Here is a 20,122-nt window from a genome sequence, read left to right on the forward strand (position 1 = left end):
GATCCAACATGACTGACAACAAGACCAAAGCCCGATTCTAAAGTGTCGGCTCAGCTGGACAAAGTACAGACATCCAGCATTTGACTTTATTTATATGGCACAGGATAAGAACCACAGAGTGCTTCACAATAATATGAAACAGCACAAATCTAGTTCAAAGCCAGGCTAAATAAATGAGTCTCAAGCTGCTGTTTATAAAAATAAATGCAATCAAAGCAACATAATGATGGAGGCAAAGCACTCCACAGCCTGGGGGCCCCCACTCTGACAGATCCATCTCCTCTGGTCTCAAAATGTGTTTCTGTCTTCTGTCTGTGTCCAAGTCAACAGTCTAACGAGGTCCCACAAATGTCTGCAAATAGGTTCTGCTCTTCCACGAAGTCCTTTGAGATCCCGACTGAAATCGGCTGGTGCCAATATCTGCTGAGTGTTGGCCACGAATAAAGCAGCAATAACAGAGTTCAACGAGAACAACAACTTTTCATTATCACTTATTCTTCACTCTCTCCACAGCTGACGGACCAACAGCAGCACACAGAGGACAGTGGTACCAGATACTTTGTATGCCGTCACCATCTGACAGAGGAGCTCCAGGGCTGAAAATATATCCTCAACCTCAGGTTCAACTAACAAACTGACCCAGTCACAGACTTCCAGGGAGGCTTTGGAGTATCATTCCCAAGTTCAAGCTCAGCCCCTAGTCCCACTTCTTAGAAAGGGAAACCGCTACTGTAGTCTGCTTATCCCGAGGTGGGAAACCAGGACAGTCCAACAACATCCACAGACTCAGTGGGACTCGCACCTCCAGCCCAGGAGTCCTGCCACCAAAGAGTCATGTAACTCGTCACAGACCTCGCCAATTAATATCAAATCAAATATCAGCTGGTTCAGTCCCAACTGATGGTCTCATTATTCAGGTTTCACACAAGAAACGTCTCATGACGGGTGATGGGTTTGTAGCATAAACCTATTCGCTGGAACGTTAAGACAATATAATTACACTGCAAGCAAGACGCAAGTAGGCAAACTTCTTCATGGTACTCGTGCACGGGAGAGAACCAGACAAACGCCGTTCCTTCGCTTGACCCCAGTAGCTCTCGTCCGTTCTCCCGTACCACTGTTCTTTTATTGAGGTTACATGAATATGCATAAGTTCATTAACATATGACGTCTACATACAAACAAAGAGTACCTTGCCTGTGTGTGTGTGTGTGTGTGTGTGTGTGTGTGTGTGTGTGTGTGTGTGTGTGTGTGTGTGTGTGTGTGTAGCTGATCAAAGGGTCAAACATCCTTGGTCAGGAAGAGGGTAGCCTCCCCCTCACCCTAGATGGTTCATCCTAGATAACACGGTGAGGAAGTCCTGCAGTTCATCTAAACAAAGAGCACTTAGACTAGAACAGACGCAACTACGTTAATCCTACCATAAAACAATAAGACACGGTATGACCTCTCATGCTCCCAAAGTGCTGTCTAATACACACAAAGTTTGCAGACTATCAAGGATCAAAACCTCTACCAATCTACAACTAATTACAAAACTCTAAGCATATATGAGTAAATATTTCTAAGCATAAATGACAATCAACAATACAACTCTATCATTCCCCCCTTTTCGACATTTATGCTAGAAAAGTTCCCAGTTATGAATACCTCATGTCTGACAGCTTTAAGGCAAACATTGTTATATTCAGCATATGTCAAATCACCCTAAATTACTGAAAAAGTACACAGTTTAACAAACGTATTAGCAGTTATCCCATTCCTCATTGAGCTCATCTCATGGCAAACTGCATCTTACGAGCAAACAAAGAAATTGTTAATTTAATAGTGAAAATAAAAAAGTAACATTTTCAAAAACATCTCAGCTTGGTAATGCTTCCTCCAGGTGTGCACATCACATGTCTCTCTGCAGAGTGGTTTGAGTTCTGCAGGGCGTCATGAATGTCTCTTCCAGTTGTTTCCATCATTGTCCATAGGACCAGAGTCCAAATGTATGTAAAATAAACATTCAAACATACCAGTTGGTTTTGTTGTTTGTCAACATGGGTCTCAGCTATTTCCAAAGCTGCAGACCTCTCAGCACTCTAGTTTTATGGCCTCTTACCAGCCCCCATCACCTGACTTCAGACCTTCGTCTTGTGAGGGGGATATTTATGACTCCTTAATTGTCCACGCTCTGCAGAAAAAGCTCTCTGTGGAAAGGGTGCTGGGTTCCGTCATCTTACTGCTGTTATGATCCCAGCAGCCTTCAGAGTGTCATCGTATGCACAGTACAGTGGCACATTAGGTGATGTTCATAGTAAACTGCTGTCATCACCACCATAGCTTCTGGTTCCTGTGCTTTCACAGAATCATGATGTCATCCTCGAACTCCTTCTGCGCTGTCGATGGAGCTTGGCACGCTCCTCATCCCCTGAGTGTTTATGTTCCAACGCTGCTGAAGGTTTAAGGCAGAGCACGTCGTACACCTTAGTCGTCTTCCTCAGCGTCAATATTGAATCTTTCATTGTATTTAAAATCTTGCTGTGGGAAGTCTCCTCTTGATTTCCTGGAAGCTTAGTAGCACAGCTCTCTGTGTCATGTCTGCTGTGCTGAAGATGATCTCTGATCCTCCTGAAGCCTCTCTCCCATCTTGTGGACGATCCTCTCCTCTATTTTGCAGGCAGTTTCATGGTCCTTGCTGTGGCTCCAAGGTCTGATTTCATGATGGGCACCAACCAGCTTGACCTTTGACCTCAACCACTGCCTGGTCCTGTCAGCTATGCGCTTCTCACTGGGCCTCTGAAGATTTCTCAGGAGATTACTGCTGCACCTGTGTTTCCTTGCTAGGAAGACAAACTATTTGGAGAGTATGTCAACAATCATCAAACCACATTCTTTAGTTCAGTGAACTTCACTTATAGGCCATCAAAGCCTCATCTGAACATGGATGCACCACTTGCATAAATTTAATACTTGTAAATAAACGGCTAATCACACAAATCACTGCAACAATAATAAAAAACATTGTTTCATGTTAATCCTGGACCCCTCCTCTTGACGCATGGACACACCCATGCGTCAACTCACCAAACCTGGATTCCTGTCTTAAAGAAAAAGATTAGCTAGATCATATCCCAGGCAACATCAGGGCATCTCCTCCCCTGGAGCAGCACCACCCTGGACCTATAATCCTGCAATGAAAATGTTAGCGTGTTTTGCATATTAAGCTTGCTTAACACCTGGCTCTCCCAGGAGCCTGCATACACACCATCATGGCCTGGAAAACAAAATCTGGAAGTAAAATCAAACTTCATACCTGTAAACAATTGTATCATAAGAACAAGAAGCATTCAACATCAGCAAGACAAGTGTCATGTGCAGGTTTTCTCAAATCAGTAAACTACAATCATTTTCATAAGTCGCCTCAGACATGGATCATCCCATGTACTCAGGCAACATCAATGTAATCGGTGACTGCTCTTAAGCAAAGTCACTCCACTCATATATTATTTATTATTATTATGGGCTCAAAGTGGCCAGCAAAGAGCCCACAACAAACTATTCCATAAACACGTAAACTCTTATTTGTTTTACTCATGTCACTTGTCCGTTTCAGCTGAATCTTCCACAGCATTCTCAAAGAAACTAACATTAGCAATACACATTGACTGTAGTCAGACAGAGGTCAGACACAGGTCAACAGGTTCCAGAGGTGCCATAAAAACACCATAAAGTCAACCCTAGCTGTGGAAAGAATGTCAGTCACATGTAAACCCAGAAATCCCATAGTAAAAAAACATTAACTAATCCTCTTATAAATCACATAATCAAACACATAAAAAACTGTAATGCTGTAGAAAAGAAAATACAAATGTTAGCGCTGGGCAGTGTGTATACACACTTTTCTCACAGTAACTTCTGTGCAACAAAAGGTAGGGAATATCACCCTTGGTAAATGCACAGACACAGAAAGTGGCATTTCACAGGTTAAATCATCATGCACCCTCGAGTGTTGCTGTCATCTTTCTGCTCCTGTAAAAGGAAACACATGGGTTCATCTGCACCTTTGTCAGGTGGGGGTTAACTTCACACAATCATGTTCAGTCAGTCAGTTATTTTAAAATTCTTACTCATTCACTCAGTGGTTCTTTCTTTTGCTAATTGTGGAAATTATCATCGCATTCGTTTCCACGCTCAGCAAAACGACGTTATTTCAAAAAGAAAAATAATTTAGACTGGATTTCCTCGTTGAATCCTTTTTGGGGGGGGGACTCTCATTTCCTAATTGTCCCAAATAAGTGGCTTTCTCCTGAGCCCATTTTAAATGTGGAGAAACTCACTTGCAACAATTGTCTTGACGACGTGTAACGCTTTTAATTCCCGACTTGCAGATCTGCTCAAAGAAAAGAAATTCACAAGCAAAAATCAGTGCTTGTTCAAAAATGAAAAATAAAAAATAACAGAGATTATCAAACCAAACTCTCAGTGCACTGTGAAAGTATCAAAATAAAAAGGCCTTGTTAAGTCATGACACAAACTCCTCATCATCTTCACAACAGGAGAAGAATCATCAGCTAGATTCACTCCAAACCAACCATCAGCTGCACAACACACCACACCACATAACTATGAGTTTAATCACCAGGTCTGTGCTCTTCACTCATTTAGGCCACAGATCTATTTTATTCAATTTTTCCTTTTTCCCTTCATCATAAAACATGTGACATGCTGTCATGCACTTCATAAAAAAAGTTTGTTCTGACGTATTCAGAGTTGTATATCTAAATACAGAATTCACTCGCACATCAAAGCAGGAACTCAGTGTTTTAGAGTTTCCACTCAAACACATCTCATTCACTCGTGCTAGAATTCAGTCACCTTTCATTAATCTAAAACCAATCAACTAATTTGCATATCAGCTATTAACCCACTAAGTTGACAGGACGACAGGAAAGCATGTTCAAAATATTATCACAAAAGACAATTTCCCTCATACAGTAAATTACTTGCTGCATCAATCAAGCAGGAAGCTTCTCCCAATTTACCATTTTAACACTAAATTTATTACCTGATCACTGATTTATCAAACCAGGATTTTTTTTTTCCCCACAAAAGTTAAATTGTTGTCCTGCAACTTGGAGAGTCAATTTTTTTTTTTTTAGGATAAATTCAGTATTTGATAACAAGTGTCTGCTAAAGTGACACTATTGTAACACTGATGAAAGATAAGCTAATTTTCATTGCATGTGTGTTTGTTATTAGGCAGGTTTAATGCATGTCTGTGGATCTGCATATTCAGCAGAGCATGTTCTTAAAGCTGCCTTTCCTACACACTTCTCTGCTATTATTTGCTCATTTCTTAACTTCATGAGTCATTTTGTGTTTGGAATTGTTAGTAGAGTTAATTCTGCTTGTTTGTGTGATTTTGTATGTTTCTATTTGTTTCAGACTCCTTCACAATTTTCCAACTTAAGCAGTCAGTTTTCTTTTCCCAGGTTTGCTAACCCAAATTTTGATTTCCCACATTAAATAATTCCTATGTGTTCTCACCTAGTCTTCTCACTCTGTTGTCCTCTCCCACTTCAACAGTCCAACAGCCGGCAGTTCTCCTTCAGCTTTGTCCTGTGTCCCACTGTCTCTTCTTGCCATTTTACTCCACAGGTGGCAAATGTCAAACTCCAACTGTTCAGTTCTCCTCAAACATTTTCTTCACATGCACAGTGAAGTCACAGCCACTCTCACTATTGTCCTCTGCCACTTCAATAGTCCAATAGCAGGCAGTTTCTCCTTCAGCTTTGTCCTGTCCCTCCTCTGATGCGGTTGACTTTGTGCTAGTGTCTGAAGTGCTGCCGCTGCCTTCTTGGGCGACTTCTTAGCAGCTGCTGCCGGTTTCTTGGCTTTGGCCGCGGCGGGCTTCTTGGCTTTGGCCGCGGCGGGCTTCTTGGCTTTGGCCGCGGCGGGCTTCTTGGCTTTGGCCGCGGCGGGCTTCTTGGCTTTGCTCTCAGTAGCCTTGTTCATCTTGAAGGATCTGGAGGCCCCGGTGCCCTTGGTCTGCACCAGAGTGCCCTTCGCCACCAGGCTCTTGATGGCGGTCTTGACACGGGCCTTGTTCTTGTCCACATCGTAGCCTCCGGCAGCCAGAGCCTTCTTGAGAGCGGCCACAGACAGGCCGTTGTGCTCCTTGGAAGCGGCCACGGCTTTCACAATCAGCTCGCCCACGCTGAGGCCGACCTTCTTGGGCTTGGAAGTCATCGTCTTCTTCTTCTTGGCCTGAACCTCGGCGCAGGGCGCAGGGCGTGTTTATGATGGAGCCTTTCCCACCACAGCGCTGGCACGTTGAACGCATCATGAAGGGTCCATTTCTTTCATGTCGCTAGCCGCATGTGGCTTGCCCGAGTCACTCAGTCCTTTTTGAGCATTTCAACATGCTGCCGCCGCAGACCCTGGCCTCAGATCCAGCAAGTTTAGCGCGCTGATCTCCAAAAAAGTCCCGAAGGCCAGAAAGACGTCAAATAAGTGTCTCGTGCTGAGAACTCAAACAAAAACTCCTCTTCACGCTGCCATCTTGCTCGCCCCTCCGTGAAATTCAACCAATCAGACAGGAAGATGGGTTTGCTTTCTTCTTCTGCTGCTGTTTATCCACATTGCTGCTGCTTGTTGGGACTTTTTTGCTCAGGACTTGATGCTGTCTCTTTATCATGTTATTGCTTTGGAGCTGCATTCCTTGTCTTCAGGGAGGAGTGAGAGCTTGCTTGCTTGTGAGGTTGAGAGACACATACACATTGCGCTTTAAATAAGTCAGCCAGAAACTTGGCCTGCATGTTTCCAATGATGTTAAACTATAACTTTCTTCCGACTGTTGCATGTGGAAAATTGATACAGGTCTGCTTTTCACCTGAAAGTGACAAACTAAAACATGTTCATTATTATCATCACTGCTTAATCAACACACATCTCTCTCTCTCTGTTTTTGTGAACAGTCCTTTCTTAAAAGCAGAAAATGACATTGTAGTTGTTTTTCAGCTGATCAACACAAAACCTTTTTCCTATGATTATTTCTCTTCGTCTACAATGTAATTTGTCTCTTTTTCACTCTTTTTTTCTTCTTCGTCACAATAGCTGGTGGTCTGCAAAATCACCGCTCTCACTCACAATCAGAGGCAATCACTTTTGCACAGTGCACAAAAACACTGTGATGTCAGACACATTCACACTCACTTTTTCATCTGCATAAATAAACCATATGGCTGGAGATATGTGCCATGGTGATCCATAAGCATGATCACCAGTTTATTTAATTATTTTTAATCCAACAAAACAAATAAACAAAAACATGATGCTGATGCTACACACACACACACGAGTCAAGGTGCAGAAAAACTGCTCATGGAAACGCTGCACACTCTCTGTTTCCCTCTCTTTGAGTAGTTCTCAGACAGCTCTTGATCTGATAATGTGTAGCTTGCTCATCAGCTCAAAAAACAAAAACAAAACTGCAACGCGACATCACACAGTAGTTGCATGCTCTGCCCACAGTGGCAAAGTCTTACACTTACATATTCAACACAGCTTCTCCATCATGTATTTTTAGATGTTTCATACAGGGTTGAGCATATTAGTTGTTTTCACAGATGTGCTCTATATCTCAACAATGGCTCATAATAAGACGACAGTCTTCCACACAGGTCAAGTGCCTCTATGCACTTCATGAGTTTAAATATTTACCTATATCACTTCACCTCACATGTCATTGTACTGAATTTAAGCAACCACAAGCTTAATGTAGATTACTTTTAACAACTATCCACCTCAATTACGTCCATGGTCTGGCACACAGGCTGTTAACATTTTGTGTCAGGAAGGGGTGGGGGGAAAGCCACCCACCAGAGCACAGCTGCTGATGTGGGCTGGCCTTTTCCACACACTCCTGGTTGCTTAGGAAACCCATGATAACAACAACAGCTGCTGACGTCACACACCACGCGGTCTGCTCCGCACACACAACAACAACAACGAGACGACGACGAAAATGACAATAACACAAAATAGGCCTACTCCGGACTCACACCGGACCGCTCGGGACCCTGACCCAGCTGTGGGACGCTCACCCACTCGCGCGACAAAACCCAATGAAGGGACGCTCGGGACACACACCCAGGGCGATTTCAAAACCGGACACTCACCGGACGCTTGGGACCCTTGGGCGATTTAACCAAAACTTCTTTTTCGGGACACAAACCCAGTTATCGCTCCACAAAGCAGCGAACTTCTCAACGCCTCACAAAGTGGCGGAGACTGCACAACGACACGGTTATAGAGTCGGCCTCTGTAAACTTACTTGGTGTTGCTTAGCGTGTAATATCAGCATCGAATCCCGCCGACCGTCATTCATCGAGGAGAAAAGACAGACCGCGAATCCACAGGAACTTCCTGGCTGACGTCAGTCTTTCAGCGTGCCTCTCCTCCCCTCGGTGAATGCGATTCCAGGGCTCCGGCATCGAAGGACCAATTAATGATAGGTTTGTAGCATAAACCTATTCGCTGGAACGTTAAGACAATATAATTACACTGCAAGCAAGACGCAAGTAGGCAAACTTCTTCATGGTACTCGTGCACGGGAGAGAACCAGACAAACGCCGTTCCTTCGCTTGACCCCAGTTGCTCTCGTCCGTTCTCCCGTACCACTGTTCTTTTATTGAGGTTACATGAATATGCATAAGTTCATTAACATATGACGTCTACATACACACAAAGAGTACCTTGCCTGTGTGTGTGTGTGTGTGTGTGTGTGTGTGTGTGTGTGTGTGTGTGTGTGTGTGTGTGTGTGTAGCTGATCAAAGGGTCAAACATCCTTGGTCAGGAAGAGGGTAGCCTCCCCCTCACCCTAGATGGTTCATCCTAGATAACACGGTGAGGAAGTCCTGCAGTTCATCTAAACAAAGAGCACTTAGACTAGAACAGACGCAACTACGTTAATCCTACCATAAAATAATAAGACACGGTATGACCTCTCATGCTCCCAAAGTGCTGTCTAATACACACAAAGTTTGCAGACTATCAAGGATCAAAACCTCTACCAATCTACAACTAATTACAAAACTCTAAGCATATATGAGTAAATATTTCTAAGCATAAATGACAATCAACAATACAACTCTATCAACGGGTAAAAACAACGAGCTCTCTCAAGACTTTTGCAAAACATGCTGGTGGCAGTGGTCACAGTAGAACTACTGAAGGTTCCAGCGCACTTTTGGTAAAGTGGAAAGAATATTATTTCACCATAAATGGGCCACGACCAGGTGCTTCCCACAAGATTTCACACAGACCAGTGAAAAGAATTATCAGAAGAGTCAAGGCCCAGTTATGAAGAGCCACAGAAAGGCCTGGAATCAGCAGGTACGACTGTTTCAAAGAAAACAATATGTGCGCAAGAGCCACAGAAAAAAAGAGAAGCGTGAAGTGTGTTTAAAGTTTGCTGAACAAGTCTGTGAAACGCTGGCAGAATATTATCATCTGCATTCATAAAGTATCCACAGGCGTCTTTGCCTGCTCTCCTGTACACTCATGAGTTCACACCTACCTGCCCCTCTAACACCATCGTTACATTTGCTGATGATGCGACAATCATCAGCGGAGAAGACGGCGAACAGGCAGGAGGTTAAAAACCTGACAGGCTGCTGCAATGAACACAAGCGTCTGCTCAGCGCCATCAAAACTAAGGAGATGTGACCTCAGCAGAGGGAAACACGTTCCTCTCCACATCAAGCAGACTGTGTTCAGCGAGTGTCCTCGTTCCTGGGGACTCACGTAGCTGAGGACCTCTCATGGTCCAAAGTCAAAGACTCCACCTCAGGATGCTGAGGAGGAGGAGGAACCATCTGGAGAAGAAAGTCTTGGTGGCTTTTTTACCACAGCACCATAGTGTGTCCCCACCTACTGCTAACAGCTTGGTATGCTAACTGCTCCGTGGGTCATTAAGACAGCACAGAAGAATAGTGCCTGTCCCTTTCCTTCCCTGGAGGACATGGTCAGCACTCGCTGTCTCAGGAGAGCCAATCAAATCTCATCTCATCCTGGACAGCACCTGTTCAAGAAACAGGACAGCCAGGCTAAGAAAACAGCTTTTCCCCTGGACCATCGATCACTGAACACTAAGCTCAGTGAATGGACCGAGTGAGCCTCCCTCCTACCTGAGACACTCCTGTGTAACATTCAGTATAATGTTCACTAATGCTGCCAAATGTAAGCTTACATCTAATACAAAACACCAGCATAACACGGGACAATTACACCCTCCCTCCATGGCTGCTGCCATCCAACCAGTGCAATACTCCTCTGGTTAAATGGTAAATGGACTGGTTCTTATATAGCGCTTTTCTACTCTTCTGAGCACTCAAAGCGCTTTACACAACTTGTGCATTCACCCATTCACACAAGCACATTTTTCTAGGTGCTTTCTAAGTAACATTCTCTCTCTCACACACACACACACGCACACTCCGATGAACGCATCGGAGAGCAATTTGGGGTTAGTATCTTGCCCAAGGATATTTGGCATGCAGCCTGGGGGAAGCCAGGAATTGAACCACCAACCTTCCGATCAGTAGACGACCCGCTCTACCGCCTGAGCTGCAGCCACCCTATTTTATTGCCATTTTATTCAGTTTGACGAATGAATGATGAGTGTAAGCAGGTAAGAATGTATGTAAGCTCTGCTCCAGTGTAATGCATAGGTACAACAATACGCTTTAACTTTATAGTTTGGTCACTTAATTCAATTCAATAAAACTTTATTGATCCTGAAGGCTGACCCCAATGGAAATTGGGTTATGGCTGCCGACCTTTGCCAGCGCCATCTTACCCTTCTGACCATACATACATGACACAAACATCACATGGGGAAGACAGGTCAGAGAGGCATAACAATGGAAAATGCACCACATGAGGAAAGATAAGGAGAAAAAAATAACTCCCCCCAGACTGAGCTCCAACAGGGAGATCAGTTTGAGAACAGAAAAAAAACACCTCTGCACATGAAAAAACTCTTAATACACGAAAGAAACACATGACAAGCAACAGGGATGGGTAAAGGGTGAGAGACAGCCAGTGTAGACAGTACATCCAGGCCTGCGTGCGCTGGTCTCCTTGATCCACCGTCAGCATCGGAGGGGAATAAGCGTCGAAGGCGTTTGGAGGGGGGAGGAGTGTACATCTGCATGTGTATATATATGTCTGTGTAAGCGTGTGCGTGTCCAGAGTTCAGCTGAGACAGTGTCCTCCTCCCTGCCAGGCTAAGTAAACAGTCTTCCAGCCAACCCAGGTGGCCTTGCATGGAGTGGGAAGAACAGTCTAAACACAGTCGTTATCAGGGAGTTGTTGTTCGGCTCCAGCCTTGAGCCCACGGCTGGGGCCGAAGGGGTATCCGCATAAGTGATGGAGGTTTTTACTTTAGTGCGAACAGCTCATATGAATTTCAAAGCTGTTCTAACACTCCGACACTGGTCTCTCAATCTCCCGTTGGAGAGCCGTGAGCTTCTCCATGATGTTATCAAACTTGCGCTCCGTGATGTTGTCATTCTTGTGCTCAGAGAGCCGATTCTGAGAACTCAAAGACACGACGTCGTAGTCTCACTCCAAGCGCTTTATTTGTTACGCCATTTTTCTCCACACCAACAACAACCCTTCGCGGGCAACAGAAAATAACAAGTTAACAACGACCGCAGTGAGCTTCTCCAAGATGTGATCCAATTTGCACTCAGAAGTCTTATTCTGAGTATTCACAGCAGCCGTAAGCTTCTCCAAGATCTTATCCATGCTGCACTCAATGAGCTCATTTTGAGAAACTCACGCCTCTTCCCATCGTTTGAATCCCAGCGGGCAGCCTTGTGGGGGTTTGAACAGCCGGTTCCGCTTTCTTAATTCTTCGATAAGTCAGGGCCAAGCCAGCTCCGATCAACCAGAACCCTGTTACCATGGTTCCGAATAGGTAGATATCTTCAGCACTCAGGCTCACCCAAGCTCAGACTTCTCGTTGAGAAAGGGGTGTCAATTGCATTCAGGGACCAGTTGATCAAATCCATAATTCCTCTTTTAGGTTTTAGAGAACAGACTGTGAGAGAGTGTTCCAGGGAAAAGTAATACAAAAAACACGAGAGTAAACAAGGACACAAGAGGCTAAGCAGGGAAGATAAGGGAGAGGAGAAAAGTGCGACTGCCTTTGTTAAGAGCAAAACTCTTTGAATGCTGTAAACACACCGTGTTTGGGTGGCTGCATCCCAAAAACACCACAGCAACACTTTAGTCTGGAGGTGGGAGCATTATGATTTTGATGTTCCCAAAAAAATGTGTGATTGCTTAGAAAAGTTATGCATAAAAACTTTATAACAAGCTGCAAAAGGGACTGAGCCATTAAATCTAACTCCAGGAAGGATGAATGGAGACATTGTTGATTAAAATCTGCTGCCATCTACCAGGATGATGAAGATGAAACAAGGATGGATGTTTCAGCAAGACCATGATCACAAACACAGCCAATGGAAACTGTTGGTTTCAGAGGAATCAAGTAAAGCTGCTGGAACGGCCCAGCCAATCACCTGAGCTGAATCTGTGGGAAGGATCCACGGAGCATTCGGGATTTATAGACTGTTTGTGTGGTGAGTGGGTCAAAGTCATGAGCAATGATGGGACTGGTTTCTCCATACAGACGCTGCCATGAACTGTCATCACCAACATTTGTATAAAGTAATAAATAAATGTCTGTGTGTTTAATGTCCCTGTGTTACCGACATCTGGTGATAATTTCACATCAAAGCACCTTTAGAAATATATTTGCTTAGAGAACTGCTGACGTGTTCAATACTTATTTTACCTGCTATAAAATGAAAATGTTAATATGTGTGACATCTTTAAAATCAAAGCAGCACGAGCCTGTGAGGTACCCACCCACAAATAACATGGTTATTTTCCCACCGGTAACGCAACTCAAGGACAAACTCCTGCCAGAGGTGTCCAACAGCCCGCAGCCCACCGTAGTAATAGTTGACCAGACACACACACAGAGCCAGACGGTAGGTCAGACTGTCACTGGGGGCCGACTTCAGCTGGTGGAAAAGCTTCTACAACGAGGGAAAAGACCAGCATGAAATCAAACAGCAGGACACCAAATTTAATACATTCTAATAAAAATCCTGACAAAGTACTGACAGCACTGAGCCTGTCTTCACTCTGAAACTTATATTGGACCTGACCTGAGTGTAACCTTGAGTGTGCGAGTGGTGAAGAGGCAAACATACATAATCAGAGGTTTTCTCTTGCTCCGATGTCCCACTGGAGTTGGACAGCTGAGTGTTATTCTTAAAGTCAGACTTCTCCACAGCAGCATCTGGAAACAGAGACACAAACACAAATAAATAAGTCTGTCATTTAGAAACTCTGTTGTTTTATAGATGTTAGAAGAATTAAACAAGTGCAGCTCACGTAGTCATCACTTCATGATAAAACACAGGATGCTGATCGCTCAGTGGCAAAAGCAGGATGTGACCAGAAGTAGACAATAAAAATAAGAACGCTGTCTGATATCCTGTTTAAGATGACGCTCTTGTGCTTTACTGAGCTGCTGTCAGATGGGATCAATATCTGTGGCCAGCACTCTAAGACATAAATGCAATTACGGCTGTAGTTTTAAGATTCAAGGCTGTCTTAGCTCGAGCTGCTGAGTGTGACGGGCTCAACAGTGACCAGGAAGGAAAAACTGTTTGTGAAAAGAAGCAGAGGAGCCACATCAGTACGAGTCAAACTACCACACGGAGGAAGTAGGAGGCCCACACAGAGAACAATGAGGAAAAAAAGACACTTTATTTGTCCTTGATTATGTTCTTTCTATCGGTAGCTTGATTACATCCGTCTTATCTGCTGCGTATCATTTGGTGCATGAATTTTAGCCTCTTGGCTTAGAAATAGTTTCCTCTGTGCTGTTCGGACAAAAAACAAAGCCATAAAAAGTCTTCACACATCACACAACAATGTGTATGTTTGTAATGGATCCAAGTGTATTAGCAACCAGAAAAATACAACATTAAGGTCAGTGCACTTAATGCACTGACCTTAATGTAGTATGTAGCGGTGTGTTTGAAATCTGTACTGACTAGTAAAACCTCTGTGGTCAGCCCCAAAGCATCATGGTCTCCGTTCCTGAGTGTCCCACTGATCAGTTTAACTTACCCAGTAAACACTGAGGATTTTCAGCCGTCCTGACTCGAACTGACCAGTGAGGAGCTTGAAGAGGGTCGAGGTCACTGTTGGGTGATAAACAGAGTAAACAGTAGAGGAGAGTTTCTGATACACTTTTAGTTAAAGGGTTTTTATAAGTAATGAGTCATGTTTGATTACATGTGACGTAGTCCTTCACCAGTAATCAAGATAATTACACATGTAAGCATTTCCTTATGTCACACTCAGTTTGTCCCTTCATGCTTGTTAGACCTGTGCCAGCTCTGTTTGGGCCTTACAATCAAACCCATGTACGTTTACCCTTTTAATAAACTGCTCCACCCATTTCCTACTTTACGAGTGAAATATGAAGCAATGCAGTGTGTACACGGATGCAACACTCAGTGCTCAGCGCAGCGTTTTGTGTGCTATAGTGCAAGTGAACAGCTCACTCCCATCAAAGCTTTTCCATTGGATCGTTAACACAAACACCAAATGTCAGGAGGACATGCGCCTCAAACTGGAGTTGTCTTTCTAGCCCGGGTACTGTGTTATCCTTGTCTGTATACCGAGCTTCTTATTAATAATCAGCTCTGCACAGGAGCAGAAGCAGAGTCCAGCCTGTTGCTCTTACAGTATAATACTCATAATAAAAGTACAGTAACCGTGGTTAGTCACTGAGCAGCCCGGTGCGTTTCTCTTGATTTCTTTAGTCAGGGTAAATTCATTCACCTGCACGGGTTAGCTAAACGAACTTTACAAAACAAGTTTCCCCGACAGCCGAGTGCTCACCTAAGGACCTAAGTTACGGATTAGCTTACACACACATTTAACTTACCGAAAATAATACGGTGGGGCCTCAGGTCCTCCTGTCTGGTAGTCCAATTTACTGAAGAACACCTCAGGCTGTCACTTTGAAATAGCCGGTAATGTAAACGCTGGACCTCTCAGCATCTGCCATTCCCGAACAGACACATGCAAGTTTGTCCGTGACCGCAGCCGCGCTGTACATTTATTTCAGTTTCAATATTTTTTTCAGTTTCAATATTTTTTTCGGTTTCATTTCAAGGTGGCATCGTTCTGATCCCATACACACACAAATTGATTTACAAGTACAAAATATTTATGACCACAATTTGAGCCCATATACTCTCTCTACCACAGCTGCCTTTGAACTTGCCTGGCCAGGTCTGAGTCCAGCTTTGCTACTCCTGCCAGGTCACATGACACAGGGGTGTGCTCTGATGTCAGCAGGCAGGTCAGTGGAGCCCTCTGGTGGTGGATATATGGCAGTGAAACAGGAGGAGGCCTGAGAACAGACAGCAGGCTTAACTAGCAGGACAAAGTAGCATGTAGTACTTGAAGGGGTCATCAAAGCCAATCAGCTCTCAGGAAAATGGAACATCATATAAATATTTCTCTTCTTTGATTTTCATCAATGTATTTCCTTTGATAGATTTTCCGTCAACACTTCTGCTTGATTAGAAGCTCATAGGCAGTTCCTGTCACTCTACAATAAAACAATGTAAAGGCTGCGCTCTCTGCCCTCCCTAATTTGACATATTTTGTTGTTTTGTGTGTGTGTTTGTCTGTGTGAAGTTTTGATGTGTATGTGAAAAACACAATTTTGAAAACACTGGAAAAAGACCTCAAGACATGTTTTCCTTTACTTTCTATGAAACAACAATTCCCACCAAGGCTTTTCAGTGTGAAATTTAGTGTATAGAAAATACCTGTGCCAGGTTGTCTCCATCTAGTGGTGAACATGGCCTCACCACTACATCAGGTGAGCTTTTCACTGTGCACAGTGACACAAAAGTCATTTAACAATTTTAAAAAAAGCAATGTTACAGATTCAGTAAGAACTGAAGTTTATCATAATCCTTCAAGTTTCACTCAGTAACAGCAGCTTTTTATTATTGGCTATAGTTTAGAGTCACATTTATATGAAATGTCAAACAATCACAGAGTGACACTGAACTAAACAATCAATGCCATGTGAGTTGTTCTTGTTTGTTCTTTATCTCGGATTTATTGTAAGCAGCGGGAGTAGAAGCTAAAGAAAAATAGTAAAGATATGAATGAATCTCTGCTCTTACAGCTTTTATTGTGCCATAATGTCTGCTTTGAAACCGTCCTCTTGCTCGTCTCTTGGATGCTCACCTCTTCTTCACCTGTTCCTTTGACCAAACTGCTGCACTCTCGTTCTCTGCTCTCGCCTCCTCTTCTGGTTATAATTAGGATGCAGTCAGCATGTGCCAAACAAACTCCCCCCAAATCGATCATGTTTGATATGATGATGACGTTTTTAACATCTTATTTATGCACTTGTTGGGTGGGAAAGAGTAAACAAAGATGGGGCATAGAAGCAGAACTGAGTCCTACGTGTGGAGGGACAGTAACTGTGTGTGTATATGTAAGCATTTAAACACTGCAGAGAGTCAAATTAACAGTAACACTATTTTGTCTAAGTCCGCCATTGTAGAAATTCATTTCACCGAAACAATAACATGGCGCACAATGTGACAATAAACGTATAAAACACAAATTCTTACCTAGCAGGAGAATAAATAATCAGTATTTTAAGGCTACTGCATGTATAGATGTCACTGCTGGCTCACATAAGCTAGCTCTGAGACCCGCCAGAGTTTACGCCACAGTTGACTGTCGCGAAAGAGTCGTAAATCACCGGCATTGTAAAACTTAAAATGATTCCAGGGCATGTTATAAAACACCCAATAGATGTACTGGATATTAAACGGTATCAAACGACTAAATGAACACAGGGTTACAATTACATGCTCACATCGTCACATCGAGAGTTTATTCATTAATCATCAGAGTTCAACAATGTTACATCCAGTTGAAAACAGCTTCACTAACGCCAGCAAAACAGGCTAACAGTATATAAGAGCACAGAAACAGCCGTGCTTATCAACAGCTCGACATATCCTCAACAACTCACCTCAGTATGTGTAACCCGTTCATGTGTTACGCCTGTTGTTCTTGCGTTGTGTTCTGGCGTGAAAGTAAGAGGCAGGAGACAGTACTGGGTCTTTGGCTCTTTACTGCACATCTGCAACACAGAAATATGTGTCTGATCTGTGTGTGTCACGCGACTGCCAGTACACCTCTCCTCCGGCCATGCTGAAAGCAGCTATGTCTGCAGCTTCATTAACACTACAATAATATAATGAATCAAATACAACAAATTGTTTTAAAACATTAACTTAAGCTCTCAAAAACAAAAAGCACAAAATAAATAATATGTCACTGAAAAAACATCAAAAACAACTTATAAGAACAATAAACAAAATAATTCAAAAACAAATAAACAGTCAGATAAATACAATTCAATAACCAGGACCCAATATTCTGGTACTTATAGTTCAAACATTATACTTCAGTACAATTATATTAATAACCGCCATCTAACAGGCAATACAACACTGTACTTATAAAAACAATGAATGAAAGACAGCATCTCCAAAACATAAGAACATCTCCATACCTGCAACACAGAAATATGTGTCTGATCTGTGTGTGTCACGCGAATGCCAGTACACCTCTCCTGACGAAGGAAAAAAGAGTGCATGCTGTTAAAAAAAGACTGCCGCGAGTAGCCGCTAGCAATCAGGCTAACTTAGCATGCTAGCATTTTAGCTGCGTTCTCGGCTAAAACTCATAAGCGTATATTAGTGAACTCCGCCCTCCACAAAACTTATCCCGAATGAGTCTCTTAATGACAAACAAAAACGCGGCGGTTTGGCTGTATTCACATTGCAGCTTGGGATCTGAACAAACTTTAATTAGCTGAGAGCAACGTGGCAGTGACTTACCTCCGGCCATGCTGAAAGGAGCTGTGACCGGGGCACACATGCACGCGCCTACGTCACCACGCAGCGCACACACACATGAACGCACTATACACATATGCAGCATATTTATTTTACTTGGTTTTAGAGTTGGAGTATTTACATATCGATCTGAAATATTTTGCTGCTGAACAGCAGAGTTCCAAAGCGTCCCCCTGTAACCATGGTTACGCAGATGCGTTCCGACTGTCACGTCACCGAGGAGAACCTGTTTCAAATGTATACCTGGATCAACCTGCAATCAGTTTGAAAAGTTTTCTGCTGAGATCCGCAGCTCGACTTCCTGGCACCCCGGGATAAGATGAGTTGCTGTGTTTTTCACGGAGAAAAAATAACGTCAGTGTTAGATGAAAAAAAAAAGATGCAAGCAGAAGAGGACAGCAGATTGAGAAGAGATTTATTCAAACGGTAAGGAGCTTCTAACAAGTGATATCTGATAAGCTTAAAACTTAAATCTTAAATCTAATGTCCAGATTCATGCTAAACTTTTCTGATTACTCCGTGTATCTGCACCGTTAGACTTTTCATCGCCACTTTACGGTAACATACTGGCGTCACTGCTGCCAGCGTCATATCGTGACGCCGTGTTACGGTAGCTTACCTTTCTGCAGGATGATACCGTTTTTTGCTGGTGTGGTATAATACTCTTGGACAAATTATGGTAACGCACCGTAGCCTTTTTTACGGTATCTCACTGGCGACAGTTATGTCAGTGAGATACCGTTATGTCGTTATGTCGTAAATTACGTCAACAAAGTAACATCATACTGTGATTAATAAATTGGTATACTACCGTTTATTCACGGTATGTCACTGTAAGCCCGCTGCAAGGTAATAAACTGCAATATATTAACCAGTAACTTACCGTTGGTACGCATCATCAGTACCAAAAATATTCATCTCTGCTAGAGGATACCGTGTCCTAACAGGCGGTCATTTACTCTTTTAACAGGTCGTAATTTACCGTAATTTCAGCTAACAGTAACATACTGTAAGAGACTGGAGGGTTCCAAAAAAGTTGGATGGATGGATACACACACACACACACACACACACACACACACACACACACACACACACACACACACACACACACACACACACACAAAATATAATTCATGTGCTTTACACCACTTTATTTCAATTCTGATTCTTCCCTGCTGAAATACACATTTCCAAAATCAAAAACTGAAAAGAACTGAAAACATATTTTCATTGAGGAAGCACTTGTTTTTACTAAACCATGTAATCCATTATTTTCTCAGATGGTTGTACAAACAATAACAATATTATGTCATATCCATATCATGGCAGACAACACATGCTCAAGTGTTGGGTTTCCTTACTTATATTTTGTAGGGTCTCAAACCTACAATGTGAAGTGCCTTGGCATTCATTTTGTTGGCACCATACAAATAAACTGAATTGTAATGGATATAATATCAAGCCCCACACGTCTGCCTTTATATACACTTTGTCCAAAATACTGGCTCACACGACCAAATCATTGCACAAAACAGGGTCCACAAGGACATGGATGAGCGTGTGTGGTGTGAAGGAACTTGACTGACCTGCACTGAACCCTGATCTTGCTTTGTGGACTGAGTTCATTGATTTGTAGGGTGAGCCAATACATGTGACAATTAAAGTGTAAGTAGCTGAAATAATTTTTAACAAACGGGTAAAAGAAGGTTAGCACTGGTGCTGCACAGCAAGAAGGTCCTGAGTTCAATTCCACCATCAGGTCTTTCTGTGTGGAGTTTGCATGTTCTCCCCGTGTTTGCGTGGGTTCTCTCCGGGTACTCCGGCTTCCTCCCACCGTCCAAAGACATGCAGCTTGTGGGGATAGGTTAATTGGATAATACAAATTGCCACTAGGTGTGAATGTGCGAGTGAATGTGAGTGTGAATGGTTGTCTGTCCCTGTGTGTTGGCCCTGCGACAGACTGGCGACCTGTCCAGGGTGTACCCCGCCTTTCGCCCTATGACAGCTGGGATAGGCTCCAGCGCCCCCCGCGACCCTGAAAAAGGATAAGCGGAAGTGAATGGATGGAT

General features: G+C 43.3%; 2 protein-coding genes across 2 annotated transcripts in view; both read right to left on the reverse strand.

Moving 5' to 3' along the window:
• The window catches only part of LOC308385907 (rab3 GTPase-activating protein catalytic subunit-like), a gene marked incomplete at its 5' end in the record, with an annotated part of 33,401 nt that extends 15,329 nt beyond the window's left edge, over nt 1-18,072 (reverse strand). Inside the window, 7 exons of the mRNA XM_080865099.1 lie at nt 12,928-13,100; nt 13,278-13,366; nt 14,206-14,279; nt 15,032-15,103; nt 15,374-15,502; nt 16,357-16,420; nt 18,033-18,072. Of these exons, the coding sequence (XP_080721225.1) occupies nt 12,928-13,100; nt 13,278-13,366; nt 14,206-14,279; nt 15,032-15,103; nt 15,374-15,502; nt 16,357-16,420; nt 18,033-18,072 (641 nt within the window). The remainder of the gene's footprint in view (nt 1-12,927; nt 13,101-13,277; nt 13,367-14,205; nt 14,280-15,031; nt 15,104-15,373; nt 15,503-16,356; nt 16,421-18,032) is intronic.
• LOC308386469 (uncharacterized protein) lies at nt 1,857-10,291 on the reverse strand. Its single transcript, XM_080866028.1, has one exon. It carries the CDS (start codon nt 6,232-6,234, stop codon nt 5,692-5,694), a length of 543 nt encoding a protein of 180 aa, XP_080722154.1. The 5' UTR covers nt 6,235-10,291; the 3' UTR covers nt 1,857-5,691.
• Nucleotides 18,073-20,122: the final 2,050 nt, after the last annotated feature.

The sequence above is a fragment of the Rhamphochromis sp. 'chilingali' genome (assembly GCF_963969265.1).
Source record: "Rhamphochromis sp. 'chilingali' genome assembly, chromosome: 18".
Taxonomy (NCBI): domain Eukaryota; kingdom Metazoa; phylum Chordata; class Actinopteri; order Cichliformes; family Cichlidae; genus Rhamphochromis; species Rhamphochromis sp. 'chilingali'.

Coding starts and splice junctions, on each gene's coding strand:
- LOC308386469 (XM_080866028.1), bottom strand. CDS start 6,234: ATGACTTCCAAGCCCAAGAAGGTCGGCCTCAGCGTGGGCGAGCTGATT.